General features: G+C 41.0%; 2 protein-coding genes across 2 annotated transcripts; both read left to right on the top strand.

The window, feature by feature from the left end:
- The first annotated feature begins 9,702 nt into the window (after positions 1–9,702).
- LOC124253880 lies at positions 9,703–18,621 on the top strand. Its single transcript, XM_046687736.1, has 6 exons — positions 9,703–10,316; positions 11,675–11,817; positions 12,211–12,602; positions 13,022–13,154; positions 17,394–17,569; positions 17,902–18,621. Exons 1-6 carry the CDS (start codon positions 9,786–9,788, stop codon positions 18,156–18,158), a joined length of 1,632 nt encoding a protein of 543 aa, XP_046543692.1. The 5' UTR covers positions 9,703–9,785; the 3' UTR covers positions 18,159–18,621.
- Positions 18,622–21,991: 3,370 nt separating this feature from the next.
- Positions 21,992–25,746, top strand: LOC124253878 (ileal sodium/bile acid cotransporter-like). Its single transcript, XM_046687733.1, has 3 exons — positions 21,992–22,705; positions 24,410–24,584; positions 25,124–25,746. Exons 1-3 carry the CDS (start codon positions 21,992–21,994, stop codon positions 25,744–25,746), a joined length of 1,512 nt encoding a protein of 503 aa, XP_046543689.1.
- Positions 25,747–27,567: the final 1,821 nt, after the last annotated feature.

Genomic DNA, 27,567 nt, shown 5'->3' with positions numbered 1-27,567 from the left:
CCTTCATGTTATGGTTGTTAGTTACATGACTCTTCATGTTATGGTTGTTAGTTACATGACTCTTCATGTTATGGTTGTTAGTTACATGACTCTTCATGTTATGGTTGTTAGTTACATGACTCTTCATGTTATGGTTGTTAGTTACATGACCCTTCATGTTATGGTTGTTATTACATGACCCTTCATGTTGTTAGTTACATGACTCTTCATGTTATGGTTGTTAGTTACATGACTCTTCATGTTATAGTTGTTAGTTACATGACTCTTCATGTTATGGTTGTTAGTTACATGACTCTTCATGTTATGGTTGTTAGTTACATGACCCTTCATGTTATGGTTGTTAGTTACATGACTCTTCATGTTATGGTTGTTAGTTACATGACTCTTCATGTTATAGTTGTTAGTTACATGACTCTTCATGTTATGGTTGTTAGTTACATGACTCTTCATGTTATGGTTGTTAGTTACATGACTCTTCATGTTATGGTTGTTAGTTACATGACTCTTCATGTTATGGTTGTTAGTTACATGACTCTTCATGTTATGGTTGTTAGTTACATGACTCTTCATGTTATGGTTGTTAGTTACATGACTCTTCATGTTATGGTTGTTAGTTACATGACTCTTCATGTTATGGTTGTTAGTTACATGACTCTTCATGTTATGGTTGTTAGTTACATGACTCTTCATGTTATGGTTGTTAGTTACATGACCCTTCATGTTATGGTTGTTAGTTACATGACCCTTCATGTTATGGTTGTTAGTTACATGACTCTTCATGTTATGGTTGTTAGTTACATGACTCTTCATGTTATGGTTGTTAGTTACATGACTCTTCATGTTATGGTTGTTAGTTACATGACCCTTCATGTTATAGTTGTTAGTTACATGACTCTTCATGTTATGGTTGTTAGTTACATGACTCTTCATGTTATGGTTGTTAGTTACATGACTCTTCATGTTATGGTTGTTAGTTACATGACTCTTCATGTTATAGTTGTTAGTTACATGACCCTTCATGTTATAGTTGTTAGTTACATGACTCTTCATGTTATGGTTGTTAGTTACATGACTCTTCATGTTATGGTTGTTAGTTACATGACCCTTCATGTTATGGTTGTTAGTTACATGACTCTTCATGTTATGGTTGTTAGTTACATGACTCTTCATGTTATGGTTGTTAGTTACATGACTCTTCATGTTATGGTTGTTAGTTACATGACCCTTCATGTTATGGTTGTTAGTTACATGACTCTTCATGTTATGGTTGTTAGTTACATGACTCTTCATGTTATGGTTGTTAGTTGCATGACTCTTCATGTTATGGTTGTTAGTTACATGACTCTTCATGTTATGGTTGTTAGTTACATGACTCTTCATGTTATGGTTGTTAGTTACATGACTCTTCATGTTATGGTTGTTAGTTACATGACTCTTCATGTTATGGTTGTTAGTTACATGACTCTTCATGTTATGGTTGTTAGTTACATGACTCTTCATGTTATGGTTGTTAGTTACATGACTCTTCATGTTATGGTTGTTAGTTACATGACTCTTCATGTTATGGTTGTTAGTTACATGACTCTTCATGTTATGGTTGTTAGTTACATGACTCTTCATGTTATGGTTGTTAGTTACATGACTCTTCATGTTATGGTTGTTAGTTACATGACTCTTCATGTTATGGTTGTTAGTTACATGACTCTTCATGTTATGGTTGTTAGTTACATGACCCTTCATGTTATGGTTGTTAGTTACATGACTCTTCATGTTATGGTTGTTAGTTACATGACTCTTCATGTTATGGTTGTTAGTTACATGACTCTTCATGTTATGGTTGTTAGTTACATGACTCTTCATGTTATGGTTGTTAGTTACATGACTCTTCATGTTATGGTTGTTAGTTACATGACTCTTCATGTTATGGTTGTTAGTTATGACCTTCATGTTATGGTTGTTAGTTACATGACTCTTCATGTTATGGTTGTTAGTTACATGACTCTTCATGTTATGGTTGTTAGTTACATGACTCTTCATGTTATGGTTGTTAGTTACATGACTCTTCATGTTATGGTTGTTAGTTACATGACTCTTCATGTTATGGTTGTTAGTTACATGACTCTTCATGTTATGGTTGTTAGTTACATGACTCTTCATGTTATGGTTGTTAGTTACATGACTCTTCATGTTATGGTTGTTAGTTACATGACTCTTCATGTTATGGTTGTTAGTTACACGACTCTTCATGTTATGGTTGTTAGTTACATGACTCTTCATGTTATGGTTGTTAGTTACATGACTCTTCATGTTATAGTTGTTAGTTACATGACCCTTCATGTTATGGTTGTTAGTTACATGACTCTTCATGTTATGGTTGTTAGTTACATGACTGTAATGTGTTGCTTGTTGTGTTCACACTGAATCCTGATACGACCTACATATTTCTGGGATAAATTCTTGCTTCAGTTTGGAAATCGAGATGTTACAATGTTTTAAGTTCTTTAAAACTTCACACTGCACGAGAAAATCAAAACCAGAAAGCTGTTGCTGACACAGACCTGTTGTGTCGACCAGGTCAGCCAGGAAAAATATACATAGCCAAAGTTATCCAAAACGTTTGTTGTAATTAAAACCTACGGCATTTTACATGTTCCGTTATGGTCAACTTAGGGTTTGGCCAAGTAGTCATTCACACCTCGGGTTCAGCGCGCCTACTTGAACATAGAGGGTTTTCCTGTTGATTGCATGGCGAGTAGGGAGAAAGGATAACATTGGCCACAGCTTGCACTGGCGATCAGCTCTTACGTCGACCAAAACAGCTGGGTAAACACTTCATTATTCAACAGCCTCATATTATCGAGGTCGGTAAACAAATACTTACGAATGACGACGTGTGTAGTCAGTGCCGTGGTAGAAAAACATAACTAGGCTCTAACCGACATAAGCAAATGCTTCTGATAAAAACTATGTTGAAACGAATTTTAAGTAAATGTTTTTTATTTAAGTGAAGAATAAGATAATAATTGCTTTGATACGCCATGATTAAGTAAACCATCTCATTCAGAGGGATCCTCTTTCTTTCCTGTGGAGATGGGTATGGTTTAAATGAGTATCAATGTGAAGTAATTGTCCCTCACCTGTCTAAACAGTAACCGTTAAACAGAACATGTCATTGGCCCCAAGTAATAATAGCTGCAATCGCTGCTAACATCAAACGTTTCGCTCTACTTGGTAAAAAGACCCTATTTCGCCAGTCTGGTGCCAGCGATTTCCTTCTATAAAGTGGGATCCGTGGCGATAGGTTCTGTCGCGTGCGGGGTGTCAACTTTCAAAAGTTACTTAATATGCACGAGGTGGTTATTTCCGCTGATAGATCCGTGCGTCAATAATGTCGTAATTTGTCGTGTTTTACTTCAGCTTACGACATTGCTGGATGTACTTCTGTAACCACTGAGAGTCTGCACGTATCTGAATACAGGAGAGTCGAGCGTGGTATCCTGCAGCATGTACTGCATGGTTTCAAGTATGGATGTGGAATCACGCATACGTAGAACACAGCCGTTATGATCCATATGCCCTTGTCCTGTCTTTACATAACCGGTGCCATATCCTCACAGAAAGAGTCCAGTATAGACGAAAGAGACACTAAACACGACAGAGGTATTCTATTGTACAGGACACAGACATGCCCATAGACACGATAGGGGTATTCTATTATACAGGACACAGATATTCCACTAAACACGACAGGGGTATTCTATTGTACAGGACACAGATATTCCACTAAACACGATAGGGGTATTCTATTATACAGGACACAGATATTCCACTAAACACGATAGGGGTATTCTATTATACAGGACACAGACATTCCACTAGACATGATAAGGGTATTCTATTATACAGGACACAGATATTCCACTAGACACGATAGGGGTATTCTATTAAACAGGCCACAGACATGCCCATAGACACGATAGGGGTATTCTATTATACAGGACACAGATATTCCACTAAACACAACAGGGGTATTCTATTTTACAGGACACAGATATTCCACTAGAGACGAAAAGGGTATTCTATTATACAGGACACAGATATTCCACTAAACACGACCGGGGTAGTCCATTATACAGGACACAGCCATTCCACTAGACACGACTGGGGTATTCTATTATACAGGACACAGATATATACCACTAAACACGACAGGGGTATTCTATTATACAGGACACAGATATTCCACTAAACACGATAGGGATATTCTATTATACAGGACACAGACATTCCACTAGACACGATAAGGGTATTCTATTATACAGGACACAGATATTCCACTAGACACGACAGGGGTATTCTATTATACAGGACACAGACATGCCCATAGACACGATAGGGGTTTTCTATTATGCAGGACACAGATATTCCACTAGACACGATAGGGGTATTCTATTATACAGGACACAGACATTCCACTAGACACGATAGGGGTATTCTATTAGACAGGGCACAGACATTCCACTAGACACGATAGGGGTATTCTATTATACAGGACACAGACATTCCACTAGACACGATAGCTGTATTCTATTGTACAGGACACAGACATTCGACTAAATACGATATGGGTATTCTATTGTAGAGGACACAGACATTCCACTAAACACGGTTAGGGTATTCTATTATACAGGACACAGATATTCCACTAGACACGATAGGGGTATTCTATTGTACAGGACACAGACATGCCACTACACACGATAGGGGTATTCTATTATACAGGACACAGACATTCCACTAGACACGATACGGGTGTTCTATTGTACAGGGCACAGCCATTCCACTAGACACGGTAAGGGTATTCTATTATACAGGACACAGATATTCCACTAGACACGATAGGGGTATTCTATTGAGTTTGCTATGTTCCAGCCTCACGATCCCCATTTGTTTGACTTTATACCTTGGTAGAGCATAGAGCTATTCCAATATTCACTATATAACCATTCAGATATAGACCATACGGCTATTCCAATATTCACCATATAGCCATTCAGATATAGACCATACGGCTATTCCAATATTCACCATATAACCATTCAGATATAGACCATACGGCTATTCCAATATTCACCATATAACCATTCAGATATAGACCATGCGGCTATTCCAATATTCACCATTTAGCCATTCAGATATTGACCATACAGCTGTTCCAATATTCCCCATACAGCCATACAGATATAGACCATACCGCCATTCCAATATTCACCATACAGCCATTCAGATATAGACCATACAGCTGTTCCAATATTCACCATACAGCCATACAGATATTGACCATACCGCTATTCCAAAATTCCCCATACAGCCATACAGATATAGACCATACCGCTATTCCAATATTCACCATGCAGCCGTTCAGATATAGACCATACAGCTGTTCCTATATTCACCATACAGCCATTCAGATATAGACCATACAGCTGTTCCAATATTCACCATACAGCCATACAGATATTGACCATACCGCTATTCCAAAATTCCCCATACAGCCATACAGATATAGACCATACCGCTATTCCAAAATTCCCCATACAGCCATACAGATATAGACCATACCGCTATTCCAATATTCACCATGCAGCCGTTCAGATATAGACCATACAGCTGTTCCTATATTCACCATACAGCCATTCAGATATAGACCATACAGCTGTTCCAATATTCACCATACAGCCATACAGATATTGACCATACCGCTATTCCAAAATTCCCCATACAGCCATACAGATATAGACCATACCGCTATTCCAATATTCACCATGCAGCCGTTCAGATATAGACCATACAGCTGTTCCTATATTCACCATACAGCCATACAGATATAGACCATACCGCTATTTCAATATTCACCATACGGCCATACAGATATAGTTTCTACGGCTGTTCCAATATTCCCCATATAGCCATTCAGATATGGACCATACCGCTATTCCAATATTCACCTTATAGCCATTCAGATATAGACCATACAGCTGTTCCAATATTCCCCATACAGCCATACAGATATAGACCATACAGCTGTTCCAATATTCACCGATCCAGAATGTATAGCAGGGATGAATGATACAGGCGATACAGGTACGGAAGATAGACCTACAGGAGATGCAGAAGGTATAGTAGGGATGAATCATACAGGCGAGACAGGTACGGAAGATAGACCTACAGGAGATCCAGAAGGTATAGTAGGGATGAATGATACAGGCGAGACAGGTACGGAAGATACACGTACGGGAGATGCAGAAGGTATAGCAGGAATGGATGATACAGCCGAGACAGGTACGGAAGATACACCAACAGGAGATCCAGAAAGTATAGCAGGTATGAATGATACAGGCGATACAGGTACGGAAGATACATACGATACAGGAGATACAGAAGGTGCTGAACATACCGAACATACAGATGGTACATAAGATACATACGATACAGGAGATACATGCCATACAGAACATACAGATGGTACATTAGGTACATACGATACAGGAGATACATGTCATACAGAACATACAGATGGTACATAAGGTACATACGATACAGGAGATACATGTCATACAGATGGTACATATCGTACATACATACGATACAGGAGATACATGTCATACAGAACATACAGATGGTACATAAGATACATACGATACAGGAGATACATGTCATACAGAACATACAGATGGTACATAAGGTACATACGATACAGGAGATACATGTCATACAGAACATACAGATGGTACATAAGGTACATACGATACAGGAGATACATGTCATACAGAACATACAGATGGTACATAAGGTACATACGATACAGGAGATACATGTCATACAGAACATACAGATGGTACATAAGATACATACGATACAGGAGATACATGTCATACAGAACATACAGATGGTACATAAGGTACATACGATACAGGAGATACATGTCATACAGAACATACAGATGGTACACAAAATACATACGATACAGAAGATACATATGAAGCAGTGAGTGAGGGAGTTTAGTTTTATGCCGCTTTTAGCAATATGCTAGCATTATCATGGCGGGGGACACCAGAATTGGGCTTCACATAATGTACCCATGTGGGGAATCGAACCCGGGTCTTCGGCGTGACGAGCGAACGCTTTAAGCACTAGGCTACGCCACCGCCCCTGTGATACAGGAAATACAGAAGGTACAGAAGATACATGCGATGCAGAAGATATATCATGTGAAAGAGGAGATATAAGAGATACAGAAGATACAGAGGTTATATGTGAGATACACTAGAAACAGGATATTCAGAAAATACAGAATGTACAGGAGATAGAGAATGTACAGGAGATAGAGAATGTACAGGAGATAGAGAATGTACAGGAGATAGAGAATGTACAGGAGATAGAGAATGTACGGGAGATAGAGAATGTACAGGAGATAGAGAATGTACAGGAGACACAAGAGATATAGAAGATACAAAAGACAGAATATGCAGAAGAATATTGCCATCAATGAATCCTTAGTCTCACAGAGACATCACTACAGTCTGGATCTACATGAAAGTCAGTTTGTGAACATGTAGAAAATTACTGCATTTACTGTTCACTGACTCTAAGAAATTACCCATCTTAATCTGATGGGTAATGTCTGATGTGCTGGAATATGAAGAATCCAGACACAAGGTAAAGAGGCTGCAATGGCATGTTAAGATAACCAATATAAATTGTGAAATATAGTTGCAGGCAACGATGATGGCTCCTTGGCTTTAGTTCTATCTATTGTATCTGAGGGCTAGACATCATCGTCCAAAACGGAGCCAGAACACGTTGACAGGCGAGCGGATCTTTCAAATACAGCCGGGGTCGCGGGGGTCATGTACCTTTTTTTTAAGAAGTTCCGGAGAAGAAATAGTTCCCTCTTTAAAAGGCTGTATCTCAGTTGTTCTTGTGTCTACGGTCAAAACAATTAGTGTTCAGGAATCACCAAGCCTTCATCTAACATACTGGCAGACAACTACTCAGAAAACTGCTGAAAAACATGGCCAAAAACTGAAAACAAAAATAACGTTTTAGCGACTTGACCCTTCAGGCAAAATTGTTGGGAATTCGATTGTGCATTAGTACAAGAGATTTGGAAGTGTTGGAACAATTAGTTCTTGAGATATTTGCTGTCAAATTCTGAAATTTTGGAATTAATTTTGAATTATCTCCCCTTTGCTATTGGGCCTAGAGCCTAGATATTTTTAAGGGGAATATTTACACCTCGGTGCGCATCTGTGTGATTTGTTGTAAGCGATTCGGAGCATTGGTTTAGGAGTTATGTTTGGTAGAAAAATCGGCGGAATAATAAATAATAATAATAATAATCCGAACGATTACAATAGGTCTCCTGCCTAGAGGCAAGGAGCCCTAACAAGCATTCCTCAGCAAGTATATCCAACTGGTATAACCCGAAACAAAGTGCTTCCGTGTCTGTGGTGAACGCACGTACTTGATTTAACAGCAAATGATTTTTTCACGAAGAGATTGTAATTTGTTTGAACTTTAGCATGTTATTAGCTATCGCTATGAACATGCTGTAAACGACAATTAGCGTGTAACCTTTACCTCTCCAGAAGCCACAATGGCCTATGTGAAGAGGTGGACGTCAGGTCGAACCATCCAGTTGATCACTCATCTGAAACTCTTGGGACATTCGAATTATTATGTACCTTCTGTAATTCTCTCTCCAGAGATGAACTGTGGTTTGATATTCGACATATACTATCCATACTAGGCGTAAATTGGGACAATTTTCGAAACGTCAAATAAATGAAACATCAGAGATATCACGTAGAGATGATGATAGTAATGATTACTATTACAATCCAAACGGAGGATGACCATTTGCTGATACGGATTTTTCGGGATACAGAAGGAAACTATTGTCGACTTCTCTTTGATTGACTGAGTGACACCACTGGGTGTTAGCGTTAAGAGGAAAGAAAGCAAGAAATGTATCTTGGTTGCTGAACTTTACAGATTAAAACAGCTTCGACGTTGACATTCCCGGGCACATGATTCGAACATCGAATCCTTATACGTCAAGGGAAGCAACTCTACGTAACATTTAGTAACCACTCGCGCCTTTATAGTTACTAATATTCACAAACCCACACAACCACACATATACACGCCCCGAAACTCTAATTGATTACACAAATAAATGATATGGCTGTGCACATACTTCCATTGAATTTCAAACATTCAAGTTGCATGAAAATTGGGTTATCTAACCCGAGTCAATATTATGAATGCTAAATGGGCTGTACAACAGGATAACTGGCTCGAGTAGCCAGGTAGTATAGAACACACACACACATTGAAACAACAACGTAGTAAGGATTGTAAAGCTGCACGGTGGACGACCTCCTACGTTTCCTGCGCGAGTCTTGTGGTTTTTATCAGGTTGGGGAGGCAGGCACGAGACTGGTGCAGACCTTAAGTTGCAGCGGATGTCTTACATGACGTCACGCAAAGGTCTCCACATATGGAAATATGTAGTATTTTGTGAATGGGATTGGGAGGATGTGAGCTGCTTTAAGAGTTAATAATTGGAGTATTTTCAACGTTCATTGATACAGCGAGGAAATGCCTCTTCAGGAGAGGATGTAGCGCGGTATAAATGCCAGCCTCCGAGCAGTTATCAAAGAATCAGTCTGTTATTTCAGCGTGCTCGTCTGGCTCGCGGGTATTTAAAGCGTCTCAACATGGATGTCTTGCGCGGTGGAAAACTTGGACATGTACTTTTGTGTCTGTTTGCCTTGGAGGGGCTTCTTGTGAATGGTTTATCGTTGGAAGCAGATTTGTCAGTGTTATCCGAGCTGCTGCCTGGCGTGTACAGCAACTCCAAGCAGTATATGGCGGAGGCAGGGGTCCCGCCAGCTAAAGGCCACATGTTGATGAAGACCGTCATCCGTCCTGTAGATGTTTCCTTCCTCGGACATTCCTTCAGTGTGTTTGTTGAGCAGTACAGCGGCGCTGATAGTGTTCCCTATCGTCAAAGGTTGGAGAGTTTCTCTGTGGATGAGACTCAGCGCGCAATACGCTTGAGAACCTTCAACTTTGCCAATGCTTCAATGATTCCCAAGTTCTCCAGAAACCTGAATCTGTTGAGGAATCTCAGTTTATCCGACGTGGTGACACAACAAGGATGTGATATGTTCTGGAGGAAGTTAAAGAAGAGGACATTTGTCGGTGCAACCGGACGCGGATGCCTGGGTAGCGTGAGACGGGAACCGGTGAGTCTGTCAGGGGCAACAGTCTCCCCATTGTCATACACATCAGCATCGTCAGCCCCCTCAACACCGTCAGCACCCTAAACACCATCAGCACGATAACACATTCCTGCTAAACTCCATCTGTTCAGTTTCAGCACGACACGTGTTCAATAGTTGTGTATAACACAGTAATAACGCGATCCATATACAATTGTGCTGCATTATATAGTTTCAGCACGAAGCATATACAACAGCTGTGTACAATACAGTTTCCACACGAGGCATATGCAATATTTATGTATAATACAGGTTCCAAACAATGGGTATACTCGAGTATCTACGAGAGGATTTCGTCATTATGCGTATAAAATTATTCGCGAATGTGTGGTTTTAGTCGGTTCATGCACAGAGAGTATAAACACCACGAGCTAGTGTTATCACTGTTATTTTTAGTTTTTCGCAAACTTAGTTATATTAATCATGTTAAGTCCCTTATCACACTTGTGTGTGATCACATTTTGTTTCCTCAATGCAGTTCTGAACTGCACAACAGGTTGCACATTCTGACTATGTATATGAGGTATTGCCATAATGTACCATCACATGTTAGCAAAATACGCCAGCGATGTGTCAACACAAATGAAGGAAACTGAAAGACATAAATCAAAGACGATATCTGACTGTAAATCACTAAAATAACCCAATTACATGCAATCATTGCGAGCCCCGCCACAAAAACTAACACACACAATCCCCAAGCGTGCCCTTTAGGTAACCCCCAGTGAAGGTCGCCGTCAGTTTAAGCCTGGTGAGAGGGAGAGGTGGATCTCGGTTCCGGGATGTAGGCCCAAAACACACTCTCAACAAAGCGGTGACATGACGCAAAGGTCGTTTTACCTAACAGAGGAGTCTGACTGACAACCTGGTGCAGACATTCTGTACATTGGTGGCTGGTAAAATAATAACCTATCATTACAGAAATATTTATGTGGATATATTCCCGCAAATGTATTTATTAATATATGTGGCAAGTATTTCTTTTTAACAGTGAGGAGTATTGTTGTTTCTACCATACTGAAATAGAAGCAGTCGAATTATTGTGAGTGAGTATAGTTTGACGCCGCTTTTAGCAATAGCCCAGAAATGAGCTTCACACATTGTGCTGATGTGGGCAATCGAACCCGGGTCTTCGGCGTGACGAGCGAACGCTTTAACCACTAGGCTACCCCACTGCCCCTAAACAAATCACTGACACAAAGGCATTTGATAACAGTATGTGACTATTTCCTGAATGCGCTTATCATTTATTGTTTATATCATTGGCAAGACCATACACTCATCATTGTCAGCTGTACTTATCAGATTGTTTTTTCTTTCAGGTAAGAATTTCTGTATCGTCGACTTTGACCTCAAAGATGCTAACAACTCATGAGGGTTGGTACAGGGTCAAGGACGGTGCCAAGGTCATGGAGATTGAGGTGCCATACAACCTGATCAAGGTCAAGAAGATGTCAGGATCCAGGTATATATAGAGATGTGCACGTGAACGTCGGATTTATACGTATTCTCTTCAGCATTGTAGTAGTGGTTGTATTATGGAGTCAATAACAAATGGTATTCTGCACAGCCTGCTGGAACAGTGTTAACACCTCAATACCATGTGTATGGTGGGAAAACAGTCAAATCTAAGATGTCATGAAATGACCTTGCTATGTTTTAGTGAGTGAGTGAGTTAAAATTTAAAGACACATCGGCAGTATTTCAGCCATATAGTGACTAAGAAAGTTGTAAATTTATAAATAAATAAAAACAAATGTAGATAGTATACTTACTGTTATGTTCTAAGAAGTGAAACAAAGAAAGACATGTGAATTTATTTTCATGTTCTAAATGAAAACCTGTAACTGTGTTTCAGATATATTCCACGTGCAGTCAGTCCCCGAGTGCGCATGTCCAGGCACCTGATACAAAACGATCTGCCCCAAGACCGACCTAAATACATGAGGCGGAAGAACCCTAAGTTCAGTCATAAGCATCGGAAGCAAACCACCTACCTCAGTAGCATCCCAACATCCAACAGCGCATGGACACTGCGCACCTTCCGGGGACTTCTGGATGCCCTGAGTTCCGGTCGGGCGGTATACTTTATCATGGAGTTGTCACGATGTATGCTGCCTTCCCAGGCAAAGATCGAGAGAACATCTTTCGGGGACGCCATCGACGTCTTCGAGCATGTAAAGCAAATGAGGGGGAGACGGAGAGAGTTTATCAAGTTTAGTCAACGAAAGTTTCAGCAAAGTTCCAGAGGTATGTGAATTTTATCTATATTTGTTTGATTACTGTGTATTGGCGTCCAAATTAAAGAATGGATGTAGGAGTTATGCTGACAACCATGTTTTGTCGGTGTGTTGTAATATTGGTAGGAGCGCCGTAAAAACATTTTTATTCACTCGGCTCCCGTAGCATTGATGTTGATGATATATTTGGGAGCTCTTCCGATGTAAACAGATAAAAATAACGTCTTATACCTGATGTATTTAATCAACTCTCGGAAAATATTTGCTATCTGCTTGAATGTACTTAATATGTTCACAGTGTGTGGCAGCGTGTGCTCTGAGATCAGAATAATGTTCTCGTGTAATGTACCATCGCTGTATCCTTGTCAGGTGATAAAAGTTGAATACTTCAGCAGACATAAGTTAGATGTACGTGTATCTATTTTGAAGGATACGAAACTGCTGTGAGAGAAATTACAGTCTTCCGCAATGGCAAAGTGATCGTGCGACTGCGTATGACAAAACCAGACAGGGTCCCAGTTACATACGCAGCAAGCTGCAGGATCTATGATTATGACGCCAGGTGAGTTTCTCCACTGTCTGGATGATCTCCTGCCTATCGACATACAGGCAAACGGGCACATACATACAGACACCCACAGGCACAGACACACAGGCACATACACACAGATACACACATACAGAAACATACATACAGACACACAAAGGCACAGACACACAGGTACATACATACAGACACACACAGGCACAGAAACAGGGGTACATACTGACACACACGCACAAACATACAGACACACACAGGCACATACATACAGACACACACAGGCACATATATACAGACACACAGGTACATACATACAGACACACACATGCACAGACACACAGGCACATTCATACAGATACACACAGGGACAGACATACAGGCACATACATACAAACACACACAGGCACAGACACACAGGCACATACATACGGACAGACAGGCACAGACACACAGGCACATACATACAGACACACACAGGCACATACGTACAGGTACACAGGTACATACATGCAGACACACACAGGCACAGACACACAGGTACATACTGACACACAGGCACAAACATACAGACACACAAAGGCACATACATAGAGACACACAGGCACAAACATACAGACACACACAGGCACAGATATACAGACACACAGGTACATACATACAGACACACACTCACGGACACAGACACACAGGCACATACATACAGACACACACAGGCACAGACACACAGGCACATACATGCAGACACACACAGGCACATACATACAGACACACAGGCACATACATACAGACACACAGGTACATACATACAGACACACAGAGGCACATACGTACAGGTACACAGGAACATACATGCAGACATACACAGGCACATACATACAGGCAAGCACAGGCACAGACACACAGGCACATACATACAGACACAGACAGGCACAGACACACAGGCACATACATACAGACACACAGGCACATACATACAGACACACAGGTACATACATACAGACACACAGAGGCACATACGTACAGGTACACAGGTACATACATGCAGACATACACAGGCACATACATACAGGCAAGCACAGGCACAGACACACAGGTACATACATACAGACTCACAAACACATACATACAGACACACAGGCACATACATACAGACACTCAGGCACATTGGCATGAAGACACACCAGTAGACACGTGGGACCATGTCCGAAATAAGCATTATGTCGGAAAGCGCGTTCAAACACTCAACCGTGTACTTAAGCTTTTGGCAGTGCTGATGTTATCGAACTTCTCAGCAATACGATCAGCAGTACGGTCAGTATGTGCGTATTCATTACGATACTTATATCGCGAGTGGTCATTTTGGTTTGTTGGCAATGTATCAGTAAAACCGAAAAAGTGAGTGAGTTTAGTTTTACGCCGCACTCAACAATATTCCAGCTATATGGCGCCGGTCTGTAAATAATCGAGTCTGGACCAGACAATCCAGTGATCAACAGCATGAGCATCGATCTACGCAATAAGGAAACGATGACATGTGTCAACCAAGTCAGCGAGCCTGACCACCCTTTCCCGTTAGTCGCCTCTTTCGACAAGCATGGGTTACTGAAGATCAATATTCTAACTCGGACCTTCACGGGTCACCGAAAAAGTAGATGATGTCAAATAATATACTAGCTTTCCGATTTAATGACAACGGATATTGGGTGGGGCTTGTATTGGTGTGCTGAAAGATGTTTGTGGTTTCTTTAGAGGCGGGGTAGCCTAGTGGTTAAAGCGTTCGCTCGTCAGGCCGAAGACCCGGGTTCGATTCCCGACATAGGTACAACGTGTGAAGCCCAGTTCTGGTGTTCCCCGCCTTGATGGAATATTGCTAAAAGCGGCAAACTAAACTCACTCACTCGCTGGTTTGTTTGGTGTATTTCCGTGCCTGTACTGTGTGTGCGTGTGCCTGTGTAGTGTAGGTTTGTGTCTGTGTGTGCGTCTGCGTGTGCCTGTGTGCGTGTGCCTGTGTGGTGTAGGTTTGTGTCTGTGTGGGTGTGTGTGTCTGTAGGTATGCATCTAGGTATGTCTGCACGTCTGTCAGTGTATTTAACCCGTTGTGCTTCATGTGAATACCCGCCGTACCATACACACACACGCCCACAACAACCGGCACACACACATGCATCAGCAAACACAGAACCACGTTATTTAACGGTGAATTACCAGAGTCTAATTAAGCCTTTATATTCCAAACCCAGATCACTTTGTCGTGACTGATACATGACATTACACATTTCAATAATCTTATTATGACTCATAAATATGTAGAATTGTACATTGACGTAATGATTGCATGACTTGTCGAAATGCACAGACGCACACTGCTATATCACGATGAACCGACAACCCTGGCTGAGCCAGCTACATCACATAATGGCGCATCTTCATCGCTGACTATACGGCATGATTCATTAGTACTGCGGTGTGAAACGTACATACTGGTAGAGCCTCAAGTGGCTTCCGCCGCCACCAAGTCCTACATCCGCCACAATCAGGGATCTGGCCTATTAAGATGCTTTGACCTTTCTAAAAAAATATGCTGAGCTTATTATAAGTAGGCCTCACTTCCTTTGCCATGTTGTGTCACTGACATTACTCAGGTAAATTAACAGAACGATTATATAAATATTACCATTAACCAGGATAGACATCCTACGTGCAGAAACGTTAACACACTGAAGTAGTGGTAGAGTTATTCATAGCTCTCGTACACCTGCTGAATCCGTATAACACTCGGAGATACAAACAGAACTATTGCCAGTTTCATGTTTAAATTTAACGCCCAGACACCTACTGAATCCGTGCCGGTTTAATGTATAACACTCGGAGATACATACAGAACTATTGCCAGTTTCATGTTTAAATTTAACGCCCAGACACCTACTGAATCCGTGCCGGTTTAATGTATAACACTCGGAGATACATACAGAACTATTGCCAGTTTCATGTTTAAATTTAACGCCCAGACACCTACTGAATCCGTGCCGGTTTAATGTATAACACTCGGAGATACACACAGAACTATTGCCAGTTTCATGTTTAAATTTAACGCCCAGACACCTACTGAATCCGTGCCGGTTTAATGTATAACACTCGGAGATACATACAGAACTATTGCCAGTTTCATGTTTAAATTTAACACCCAGACACCTACTGAATCCGTGCCGGTTTAATGTATAACACTCGGAGATACACACAGAACTATTGCTAGTTTCATGTTTAACACCCAGACACCTACTGAATCCGTGCCGGTTTAATGTATAACACTCGGAGATACATACAGAACTATTGCTAGTTTCATGTTTAACACCCAGACACCTACTGAATCCGTGCCGGTTTAATGTATAATACTCGGAGATACACACAGAACTATTGCTAGTTTCATGTTTAACACCCAGACACCTACTGATTCCGTGCCGGTTTAATGTATAACACTCGGAGATACATACAGAACTATTGCTAGTTTCATGTTTAATACCCAGACACCTACTGACTCCGTGCCGGTTTAATGTATAACACTCGGAGATACATACAGAACTATTGCTAGTTTCATGTTTAACACCCAGACACCTACTGAATCCGTGCCGGTTTAATGTATAATACTCGGAGATACATACAGAACTATTGCTAGTTTCATGTTTAACACCCAGACACCTACTGAATCCGTGCCGGTTTAATGTATAATACTCGGAGATACATACAGAACTATTGCTAGTTTCATGTTAAACACCCGTACACCTGCTGAAGTTGGGTTAGCCTCATTTTACGCACAATCAAACAGATGCCTGCATAATAGCATGTACACCTTCATAATCGTCATGTTTATAGCGTTATGGATTCATGTTAACGTTTTCTTGCTTACTAAAGTGACTTTCAACCAGTATAAGCTCCTTCATGTTTACTTAACAGTCTATAAAGCACCTCACCTGGATTGTCGTAAAATGAATTTCCACAAGTTGTTATACATGCTTTACGTTATTTATTCACCAACTTCTTGAATACCCTTAAAAGGGTTCGATAAATGCCTGAGTCGTCGACCATTTAGGTAATTATCTGTTAATCTTAAAATTTAAACCTGCAGACGAACCCATGTTGTTCAATGGTCTTCCTGAAATCGGGACCAATTACATTTGTAGTTTAAGAAAAGGCGTTTGAAATATCCATGTTCTCAAAGAAAGGTGTACAGTAACTGTTTACCTCTGATGTCATTCACAGTTCCGGGGATGTGAAATTCTCCACGGACCCTTTCAAGAATGTGAGGAGAATCAAGACGTTTGGTTTTCTGAGGTCATCGTTGAAGAAGGGTCGACGAGTTCGGATGGCAGTGGACTTTTCCAAATGTTCCGGAAACAGTCCGACCACCATGACGGAAATTGGCGGAGAGATACGAGGTATGTAGCTTTTCCAGTACATATTTACCACACATTGTTGATGAACATACGAACAATATCGCATCAACATGGCATCATTTATCATTAAACTCTCATTCACATTTGACACAAAAACATATGATCATTGTTTCATAATTCCAAATATTCCGTACCATGACGACAGCCTCTTGTTGTGTGTCGGTGTATGTATGTATGTATGTATGTGTGTATGTATGAAGTATTCTAAATGTGAAGGTGATTATATTTGTGATATTTGTGTGATAGGAAGTAAAGATTATCTGCCCATCCCTTAATTGTCACAGCTGATATGACCTTTCTTTGTTGTTGCTCAGGCTACGACTTCATCAACTCTGGAAAGGGGATTGAATTTTCATTGGCGAGACCAGAGCTGGACTTGTCACGTGACGGAATATCACAGCGCTTCCTGCTTGGTCGTGTTTTACACAATGGTGACGTCATATTTACAGACATCGGCGATGAACATTCCAATTCTCTTAACCAAAACGAGCATCACTATAAGTGTTCCCTTAGAGGCAGCGAATCGGCAGAAAAACCTGGCGAAAAATCAGTGAAACTTTATTACCTGTGAAAAGATTTCGTAAAATAACTTTAATATTTAGTATCATCGCTTCATTACACGATTTGTGAAGATGTTAAGAAGAGCTTTGTCAATATCTTTGATATCATGACGTCAGCGTTATTCAAATCTCTGAGTGTAACATGTTACATCACTTGTCGTTTCTATGCAACTCACATTTTGTTATCCAGTGAAACAATTTGGCTGAAATGAAAAAATAATTATGAAATGTTTTTTTTTAATTTCCTCATTAATATTTGATATGTAAATGATTTATGGGATATTTAAATAGTGATGAAATCTATGATTACTCTGTATATCTTGCTACTGTAAAAACCCTATGTGTATATACCAGCAACTCTTTGTATAGCGAGTGTTCTCATGTTCTTAATTTAAGTTTGTGACCGGGAATGAAGTTGTGATCATTTGTCGTGAAATGTAAATAAATAAATAAATGAACCTTACTGATAACATACCATATATTGTTCGTTTTTCCTACACATATACGCCACTTAATCCACATCGTGGATCGGAGGTGTTCCATGTGTACCTTGTATGAACTATTCCTGTCAGAAATTATGCATTTTCTGTTTACTTGTCATGGAACGAAGTGATTTCTAGTGGCTTGTTTTGTAAAATGTGTGTAACAGTTTCCGTCAAGTGTTGATAGATATACGAACCAGCCTGCTATCCCCATCTGACTGTGGTAAACACGGGCCTCAGACAATGGACCACATCACACACAACAAACATAAGGCGGCAGGACAAGGGTGTGAATGACTACCTTATGAACGGACACTACATGATGCCAAATGATTTAAATACACTTGTTTAAAGGGAAATATTACCCGAGGGCCAAAACAGGGGAATAGTGACAACAACGTTAGTGAAGCATCGTAAAATATACTCACGGCCAGATGCGAGCAGTAACAGCATTGTGGTCGTGTCTGGCCGGCAGAAAAGTACGTGTAATACTTTAGGCACCGATGTTCGCGGCCAAAGGAAAATCCTTTGTTCTTTTGTCTACGGAAATATAGCAACCATCACATTGAAAACGTTTCCATCACAACCCGTCTTCATCACATCCCATCTTTATCTCATCTGGAGCTGGCTATCAATATATATATATAATAGACATCGATGATCATTAACTAAATTATCAATTATCGATAAATATTGGAAAGGTAACTTTGAGCAAAAATGCCCCCAAAAGTCTGAAACAAATAAAGATGTTTCACATTACTGGTGAGTGGTGATAGTTTATGCATGGATTACTAACAAAAAAGCATCCTGAACAATTTTAGAAGCGGCCAATGAATAAAGTCCTAACACACCATTTCCATCGCTACCCGTCTTTATTGTTATTATTATTCAGCTGGCATACTTTAGAGACTGTGTCACTCCACTTTTACAAAATCTATTTTTGCTCCTATTTACTGTGGTTCAATATAACAAGATACTGAAGCACAATTGTTTAAGCAAGGATAACAACCCTGGTATTTCACATGGTTGTTTGTAGATATTCTCAACACTTGTCGGTGTGCACGACTCAAATTCAGACCTTTTCCGGTTTTCATGGGCTTGACTGACTTAATTAGCAGTGTTTTAGGCGATGACTGGGGTAACGTTAGACTATTAATAGTTCTGCCATGACTACTCAGGCAGTAGCGTATGTCCTTCATGAACGACTTCTGTTGGAAATGTCAATTCATGTACATTAACTCTACAACGTGCCATATATCGTTGTCTAGCGAGTCTTAGTGTCAATATATGTGCAAAACCACCATATAGGCTGCCAGCTATTTGTTGCATCGTTAGACTTATAAGACGTTCATGGTAAACATGCGTGTGTGTTCACTGGCCCCTGTGATTTACGATGGATTGTTGTATAAATTAATTTAAAGTCCATCGGCAAGCATTGTACGTGGCCCAGGTGGCCTGTGTGGTTCAGTGGTGGTGACAGACAGGTACACTACCTGGGGCGCAGGGACGGCTTCAGGAGGGGAGTGACCACGGTGAGCCGTCACATCGTGTGTTTGTTCAGGCAGCCGTGTGTGACCAGCGGAGGCCAGGGGTTGCTTGAAAACATGTACGACGCTGGTCATCAGTCTTAGGATAATCAATCATAGTCAAGAACGTCAACAAAGTACCCAGCTGCACTCATCATCGGTGTTATCATCATCATCATCATCATCATCATCATCATCAAAGAAATCGTCGTCGTCGTAGTAGTCATCACATCATCATGGATGTACACACAGAAATAACAGAAGACGATACGTAGACACAACGCAATATATTTTAATGCAATAAGTTGTGTGATTCACCAACATGCTGACTTAACAAACAATGTGCATGTAGCGATCCAAGATTCGTCTGCCCCCCTGGTCAGCGCTGTTTACTTAACCGGTCGGTACTGTAGCCATATCTCAGAGTTTGTTTACCAGAGGGCAACGAGGATTAGGGTCAGCCACCCTTTATTCTGTTACAAGTATATGGGTTTACTGGAACAACAATGTATTCTGAACAACATGGACACTAGGGGCGAGGTTGGTTAACAGTGCATGAAGGTGTGCCTAAACACACACGTGTATAGACACACAAACACACAGTCGAATAGATGTGTGATTCATGAGGATGTTATTGGAGGAAACTTAATAGCTCCATTTTTTTCCGCTCGATAAAATCAATTATAATATTGCGATTGTGTGAATATGGCGACAAGTGGTTGAATACATTTGCTAAAAAGTATGTGACTGCTGATCATGAGCTTCAATATTGAAACGACAATCATACATATTGATGGGTAGCAGGGTTAGTCATACAAGTATATTGCCATGGGGTGGAAGAAGAGTCATGGTGTTGTTAGCTGAAGTGTCCTTCAGAGAAAGGGGGAGTCTGGAGAGAATGGCGATTCAAGGAATGGACTCACGGAGAGAATGGGGATTCAGGGAATGGAGTCATGGAGAGAATTAGGATTCAGGGAGAGAGTAGGCGAGTCATGGTGAGAATAGGTGAGTCATGGAGAGAGTGCGTGAGTCATGGAGAGAGTGCGTGAGTCATGGAGAGAATGGGGGATTCAGGGATTGGAGTCATGGAGGAGTGAAGAGGGGTAATGAGAGGGTGGCATGGAGCTATAGAGAGACTGAGGCTACAAGTAGAGGTGGGGGTACATGGACTGTTTGGTGGAGCGGTCGTGAAGAGGTGGGATGAGAGATGGAGAGGTGGAAGAACACACGCATTATTTCGGATTGTTCTTTCATGTCAAGTTGGCACATCATGATATAAATTGAATATAGTTCAAGGGGTGTTAAATCACTTCCTAGTTTACTTTTCTTCCATGCCTCACGAGTAATCAGCGTGTCTTATCAACCTGATGAACTGATACAACGTGTTACCTAACATACTACGCGTACAGGTGTAGAGCGTCAACAGGCCACCAGGGCCGGGGGCAGACAAAGCCCCACCTCATGTCTTTATCTGTGACCTTCGCCTGGGCAGTTTTGAGGGACACTCGGCGACAGACTGGTCCCAGCGGTCAGTCCGGGAGGAGATAAGCATGTTGTTGACATCATGGGATATCTGCGACCATGACAACACTTCTCCAGTTGATGTGGAACATATAACATCCTGTGTGGCAGCTTATCGTGGTTGGAGTCATACAGGGAGCTGCGTTACGTCCATGGTATTTATCATAACGACCAAATAGCATATTTTACTGCATAGCCTTATTCAGTGCACATGAAGGTTTGCACGACATTCTGGACTGGACTCAACGGAACTGTATATGTAACACTATCTAGTGTTAAAGCGTCCTGTGATTCTTCATGCTAGTTCATTCCGAAATGAATATGCACGTGGTAAGCGTCGTGTGTCTGACCCTCCTACTCAGCGTTGCAGCATCATCAACAAACAACACTTTCCTGTATATACCATGGACAAACGCGGACATCTCCTTCAATTCGACATACAATACAACGTCAGATTTCAGGATTTCTGTGAGTCCTTCGCCCTCAGTCCACATGTTCATGGAAGCCAGCGCCATTCTCAACGTGTCTTACTTCATCGTCTGCGACTCCCCGGACAGAGTTTACAATCTCAGTGTATACACAACAGAGAACAAGGTGGCTTTCCTAGCACAGCCTGGGGATTTCAGCATAAGGTGCAATAATATATCCAAATTGGCAAGTCGGGCCATTCCCTTGGAAAAGTCAACTCGTGTCTCGGGAACATTCAGCATCAACTTACGCTCAGATCTTATAGGGAGAACGTGGCTCGTGTTTGAAACAGATCGAAATAGGTCTTCACCTCAAGAAACACAGTCCGACACGGAAACAACGACAGGCCAACCGGAGAATAATGTACAGAGATACATGATCGTTGTCACACGGAACGCCCGGCCTATCGACACCGTGTTTAATGTAGTCATGTACTTGTTTGTGATCGCCAGCACTATAGGAATGGGATGTAAGATCGAGCTGGGCGTGGTCAAATCGGTGCTGCGAAAACCCGTGGCTCCAGCTGTTGGCTTCTTCTGCCAATATCTCGTCATGCCTTTGGTAAGTTTTTGTCAGGCAGTGGAACAGACACGCACATACACACGCACACGCAAACATGATCAAACTAGAACACATTCACGCATTGGCAGATTTATACAAATACACATGCACACATAACTTCTCGCTAACACCCACACACGAATATGCACGCATGCTCACATTATAAACACACATTTTTTTTTTTATGCTTGTGAATATATTTTGCTCACGCATGTACACAGAGTCATTCATAATCATGTGCTGTTTAAAATGTAAATCACAGTTGTGTCATATTCGAGTGGTAGATATACGTGTAGCGCCCTCACCCCTTCCCCGTGTAGCAGGGAACAATACACTGAGACGTACATAGCAAGGACCGATTTATACACAGATGTGGGTGTTTACAGCGTGTCACCAGGGTGAGTCCATCACCGTCACCTCATAGTGTCCAAGCCCACATGGAATATATTTGAATAGGACGAACAGACACACGCACACGTGTACAAGAAGCTTAGATTTACTGGTGAACAACAACATGGTGCCATGTCCATGTGAACAACTATTTCTTTGACCGTGAAAAACTACTTGCATCCATTGACTTGTCAACAACATGCATACATTGACTTGTCAACAACATGCATACATTGACTTGTCAACAACATGCATACATTGACTTGTCAACATGCACCCATTGACAACAACATGCACCCATTGACAACAACATGCATACATTGACTTGTCAACAACATGCATACATTGACAACAACATGCATACATTGACTTGTCAACAACATGCACCCATTGACTTGTCAACAACATGCACCCATTGACAACAACATGCATACATTGACTTGTCAACAACATGCATACATTGACTTGTCAGCAACATGCACCCATTGACAACAACATGCATACATTGACTTGTCAACAACATGCATACATTGACAACAACATGCATACATTGACTTGTCAACAACATGCGGCCATTGACTTGTCAACAACATGCACCCATTGACAACAACATGCATACATTGACTTGTCAACAACATGCATACATTGACTTGTCAACAACATGCATACATTGACTTGTCAACAACATACACCCATTGACTTGTCAACAACATGCACCCATTGACAACAACATGCACCCATTGACTTGTAAACAACATGCTCCCATTGACAACAACATGCATACATTGACTTGACAACATGCACCCATTGACTTGACAACAACATGCACCCATTGACTTTACAACGACATGGATCCGTTGTCTTGTCCACAAAATGTACCCATTTACTTTTTACCAATTACAGGCAGTCGTTAACAAGGGAAGCCGATCAGCAGGATTTTGCCTTAACCTACAAAACTAGGCGTTGAGAGGACCCCAAATCACTTACTTCAAGTTTTGTTATTGGGAATATGCGAAGTAATGAAATGGTGTAGCCTACGGAACCGTTAACATTTTTTATAACAGTACCTTTGTTTTTCTATTCAAAGCCTTAGTATAGTGAATATACTTAAGTGTCCATCAGTACGCAATAAATGGTTTGTTATTTTCTGTTATACATTAGCGCCTATTGGAAGTAAATTTCTGCGTTGCTTAAAACACTGATTCAACACGCACTCAGTTACTTGTGAAAGGCAAATCAAACACCATTCTCGTTTACCCTCTGTTCGCACAACGCAATCAAAGTCATTGCAGTCTTTGATATTTGTTCTTTCAGATTGCCTTTGGTGTGGCTAAGCTTGTGACGTTTGATATCCCCGCCGTGGGGCTGGGGATATTTGCCTGTGGGATCTGCCCAGGGGGTGGGGCTAGCAACATCTACTCCTACCTCCTTGGTGGGGACCTGTCGCTGTCTGCTACCATGACAACCATCAGTAATATAGGAGCACTAGGTAAATATATCGTACACCAGATCTCCAGTGTGTAACAGTACGGCTGAAACACAGATACTGATGCAAATATCTGTCCATCAAGTTTAGTCCAACATCGCTTGAATATATGCTGCAACACGAGTCACATTCTTGCCATAAACAATACCATTTGTCTTTGTATTTTATAGTCTCTGAAAACCCCAACGAACAAAGTAATCTAATATCACTACCTTTCAGTTAATGCTTGTGTCACCGTACAAGCGATCAATCTATGTCTACATAAAAATTAAGGCTTCTCGATTAATAATAATTAGAATGTCATTGAATTCTCCCTACTTCGTAATTGATAATGTCATATGTGTACAGTTAGAGGATCAGCAATATACCAAATCTGAAGTGCATTGTCAGCTCAGATTAGACGGCGAACGAAGAGATTGAAATCGCCTTTGTGACCACCATGTGAACTGACCGAAGTGTTCGTAAAATATATCCTTTAAGCGGGTGTACGTTTGGTCATTGAACATTATGCTTGCTTGAAGAAGTTTGACCTTTCCCCCCAGGTATGGTTCCTCTGTGGATGTTCACACTGGGTCAGCAGTTTCACGACGACAAGATGCAGATCAACATCCCTTACGCCAACATCATCCAGACGCTGGCATCAGTCATCCTGCCCATCTTTGTTGGCATCATCATAAAGTACAAGTTTCAGAAGGTAGCAGCTGTCATCGTCAAAGTCCTGAAGCCGGTCACGTTGATCACCATCGTCATCCTGCTCACCTTCGGCATCTACGCCAACCTCTTCATCTTCAGGCTGTTCAAACCGTCCACGTTCCTGGCCGGGTGCTTGCTGCCGTACTGTGGCTACATCATCGGCGGGCTGGTCGGGTTAATGTTCCGCCAGCCGTGGTACAGAGTCAAGACAATAGCAATAGAGACTGGCATACAGAATGTAATGGTCGCCTACCTCATGTTGCAGCTGGCCCTGCCGCCACCAGATGGCGATCTTGCCGCTGTCGGACCTTTAGCTTCCGCTGTAATGACCCCACTTCCGCTCTTCGTGTTGGCTATTGGCTATACCATTTATTTGAAATGCACTAAGCACGATGATAACAAAATTTCAAAGAGAGAACGAGTTGAAATGGGGGGGTGTAAACAAGAAGAGGAAACAGTCAGAGGTGTCTAGTGGCAAACAGGAGAAGGAAGAAGTTGAGGTTGGGCTGGTCGATAAGGTACCACATGTTGGTGTCCTGTGACTGGAGCATCCGTTTTATCCCGAAATGAAGTCAGTGTCACATTTCCATAATCATGTCACCAGAGACCCATAGTAATATGTGTATTTTTGCGCTTTGAGCATGTTGTACATGGAGAACAGCGCATTACAAGCATGCTATTATATTATTATATTATTATATTTTATGTTATTTGTAATAAGAATACTTCCGACTGGCTTTGACATCCCTCACGCCATTACTGAATGTACTGGTCGCTGTTAGAGTAGCGTGTCATAGCATAGGGGTATAGGAACGTCTTCAGGGTATTTATATTCATTCTGTTGTTCCCTTTGGGGTAATACATATACAAATCTCTCATTGATGATGTGGAGCACGTCATGGTTGGTGTTACTCAGGGAGTTACGTCCATGGTGATTACTATAATTAAAAAAATGGAGAATAACTTATTTTGTTAGCTGTTAATTCAAGTATGTTTAGCCCTTTCCAAGTCACAGTATTTTCTGCAAAAACTACACACAAAATGCTTGCGCATTTGATTGACTTGTGTGAGTGTGTGGGCTGTATGAGTTGGAGTGAGTTTGGGTAACGAGGCGAGGATTTTCAGTTTCATCTGCTTAAAAATCAACGCATAAAGGTGCCTCTACAATATCCTGACACCTAATTGAACTCAACTAAACATAATTCAGCCCCGGGGGCAAACAGTTGGGCCCGTGTGCTATAAAACCAAACGAATCAACAAATGTTTTCTCCTCAAAACATTTTTGTGTAATACTAAATCACGACACAGAGTTACCTACAAGCATCATCACGCTCAACTGTCAACTGCTTTAGCAAATGTTTTGTATACATTTTGAGTTGGATAAAATGATTTCTTTTGATTATAGAAATGTTTTTGTAGTTTACATTAAAGAAATTGAAAACATCTTGGACCCGTTATGTTCTTTTTGTGTGTATTTATTAAACTTTATACATTATTTTATTTATATCTAAATTCCCCTCTGAGAGTTTTTTTCCAAGGTCACAGATTGCTGACAGGAATTTCCACGGCTTTAGATTTCGGTATAACGTTTCACATATATCTAGGCAAACATCAAACCCTCATTGATTATTGATGTCTTCATCAAATCCATCCATTAATGTAATTGTTACTGTTGTTGTTACTGGAAAATCGAGACTAGTTGTTTTCAAGCATTTATTGTCCTGCAATGAATGGTGGTTGATGACAATATGGTTGTCAATATATAGTAAATATAGCTGCAAATGTCAGGGTTTTGTTTGACATGGATAGAAGATATTGAGTCAGAAACTGGAAAGCTAATGTGGTGTGGTTATGAGTATTATGTGATTCAGAAAATATTTTTAAGGCATATCAAAAATTGTGTTGTAATGCACAAAAATATTCAACAAACATGTAGTATATAAATTGAACTTCATAAGATTTGCTGAAAATCAGTGCTGACACACTTTATACCCACTATGTAGGTGTATTACACCAGTAGTTACTACCACCTGTCTGTGTATAGGATGTACAAGTATACCCACTATGTAGGTGTATTACACCAGTAGTTACTACCACCTGTCTGTGTATAGGATGTACAAGTATACCCACTATGTAGGTGTATTACACCAGTAGTTACTGCCACCTGTCTGTGTATAGGATGTACACGTATACCCACTATGTAGGTGTATTACACCAGTAGTTACTACCACCTGCCTGTTTATAGGATGTACAAGTATACCCACTATGTAGGTGTATTACACCAGTAGTTACT

The sequence above is a fragment of the Haliotis rubra genome, unplaced genomic scaffold (assembly GCF_003918875.1).
Source record: "Haliotis rubra isolate DU_JTF1 unplaced genomic scaffold, ASM391887v1 Scf557, whole genome shotgun sequence".
NCBI lineage: Eukaryota > Metazoa > Mollusca > Gastropoda > Lepetellida > Haliotidae > Haliotis > Haliotis rubra.
This window is presented reverse-complemented; position numbering and strand designations above follow the sequence as displayed.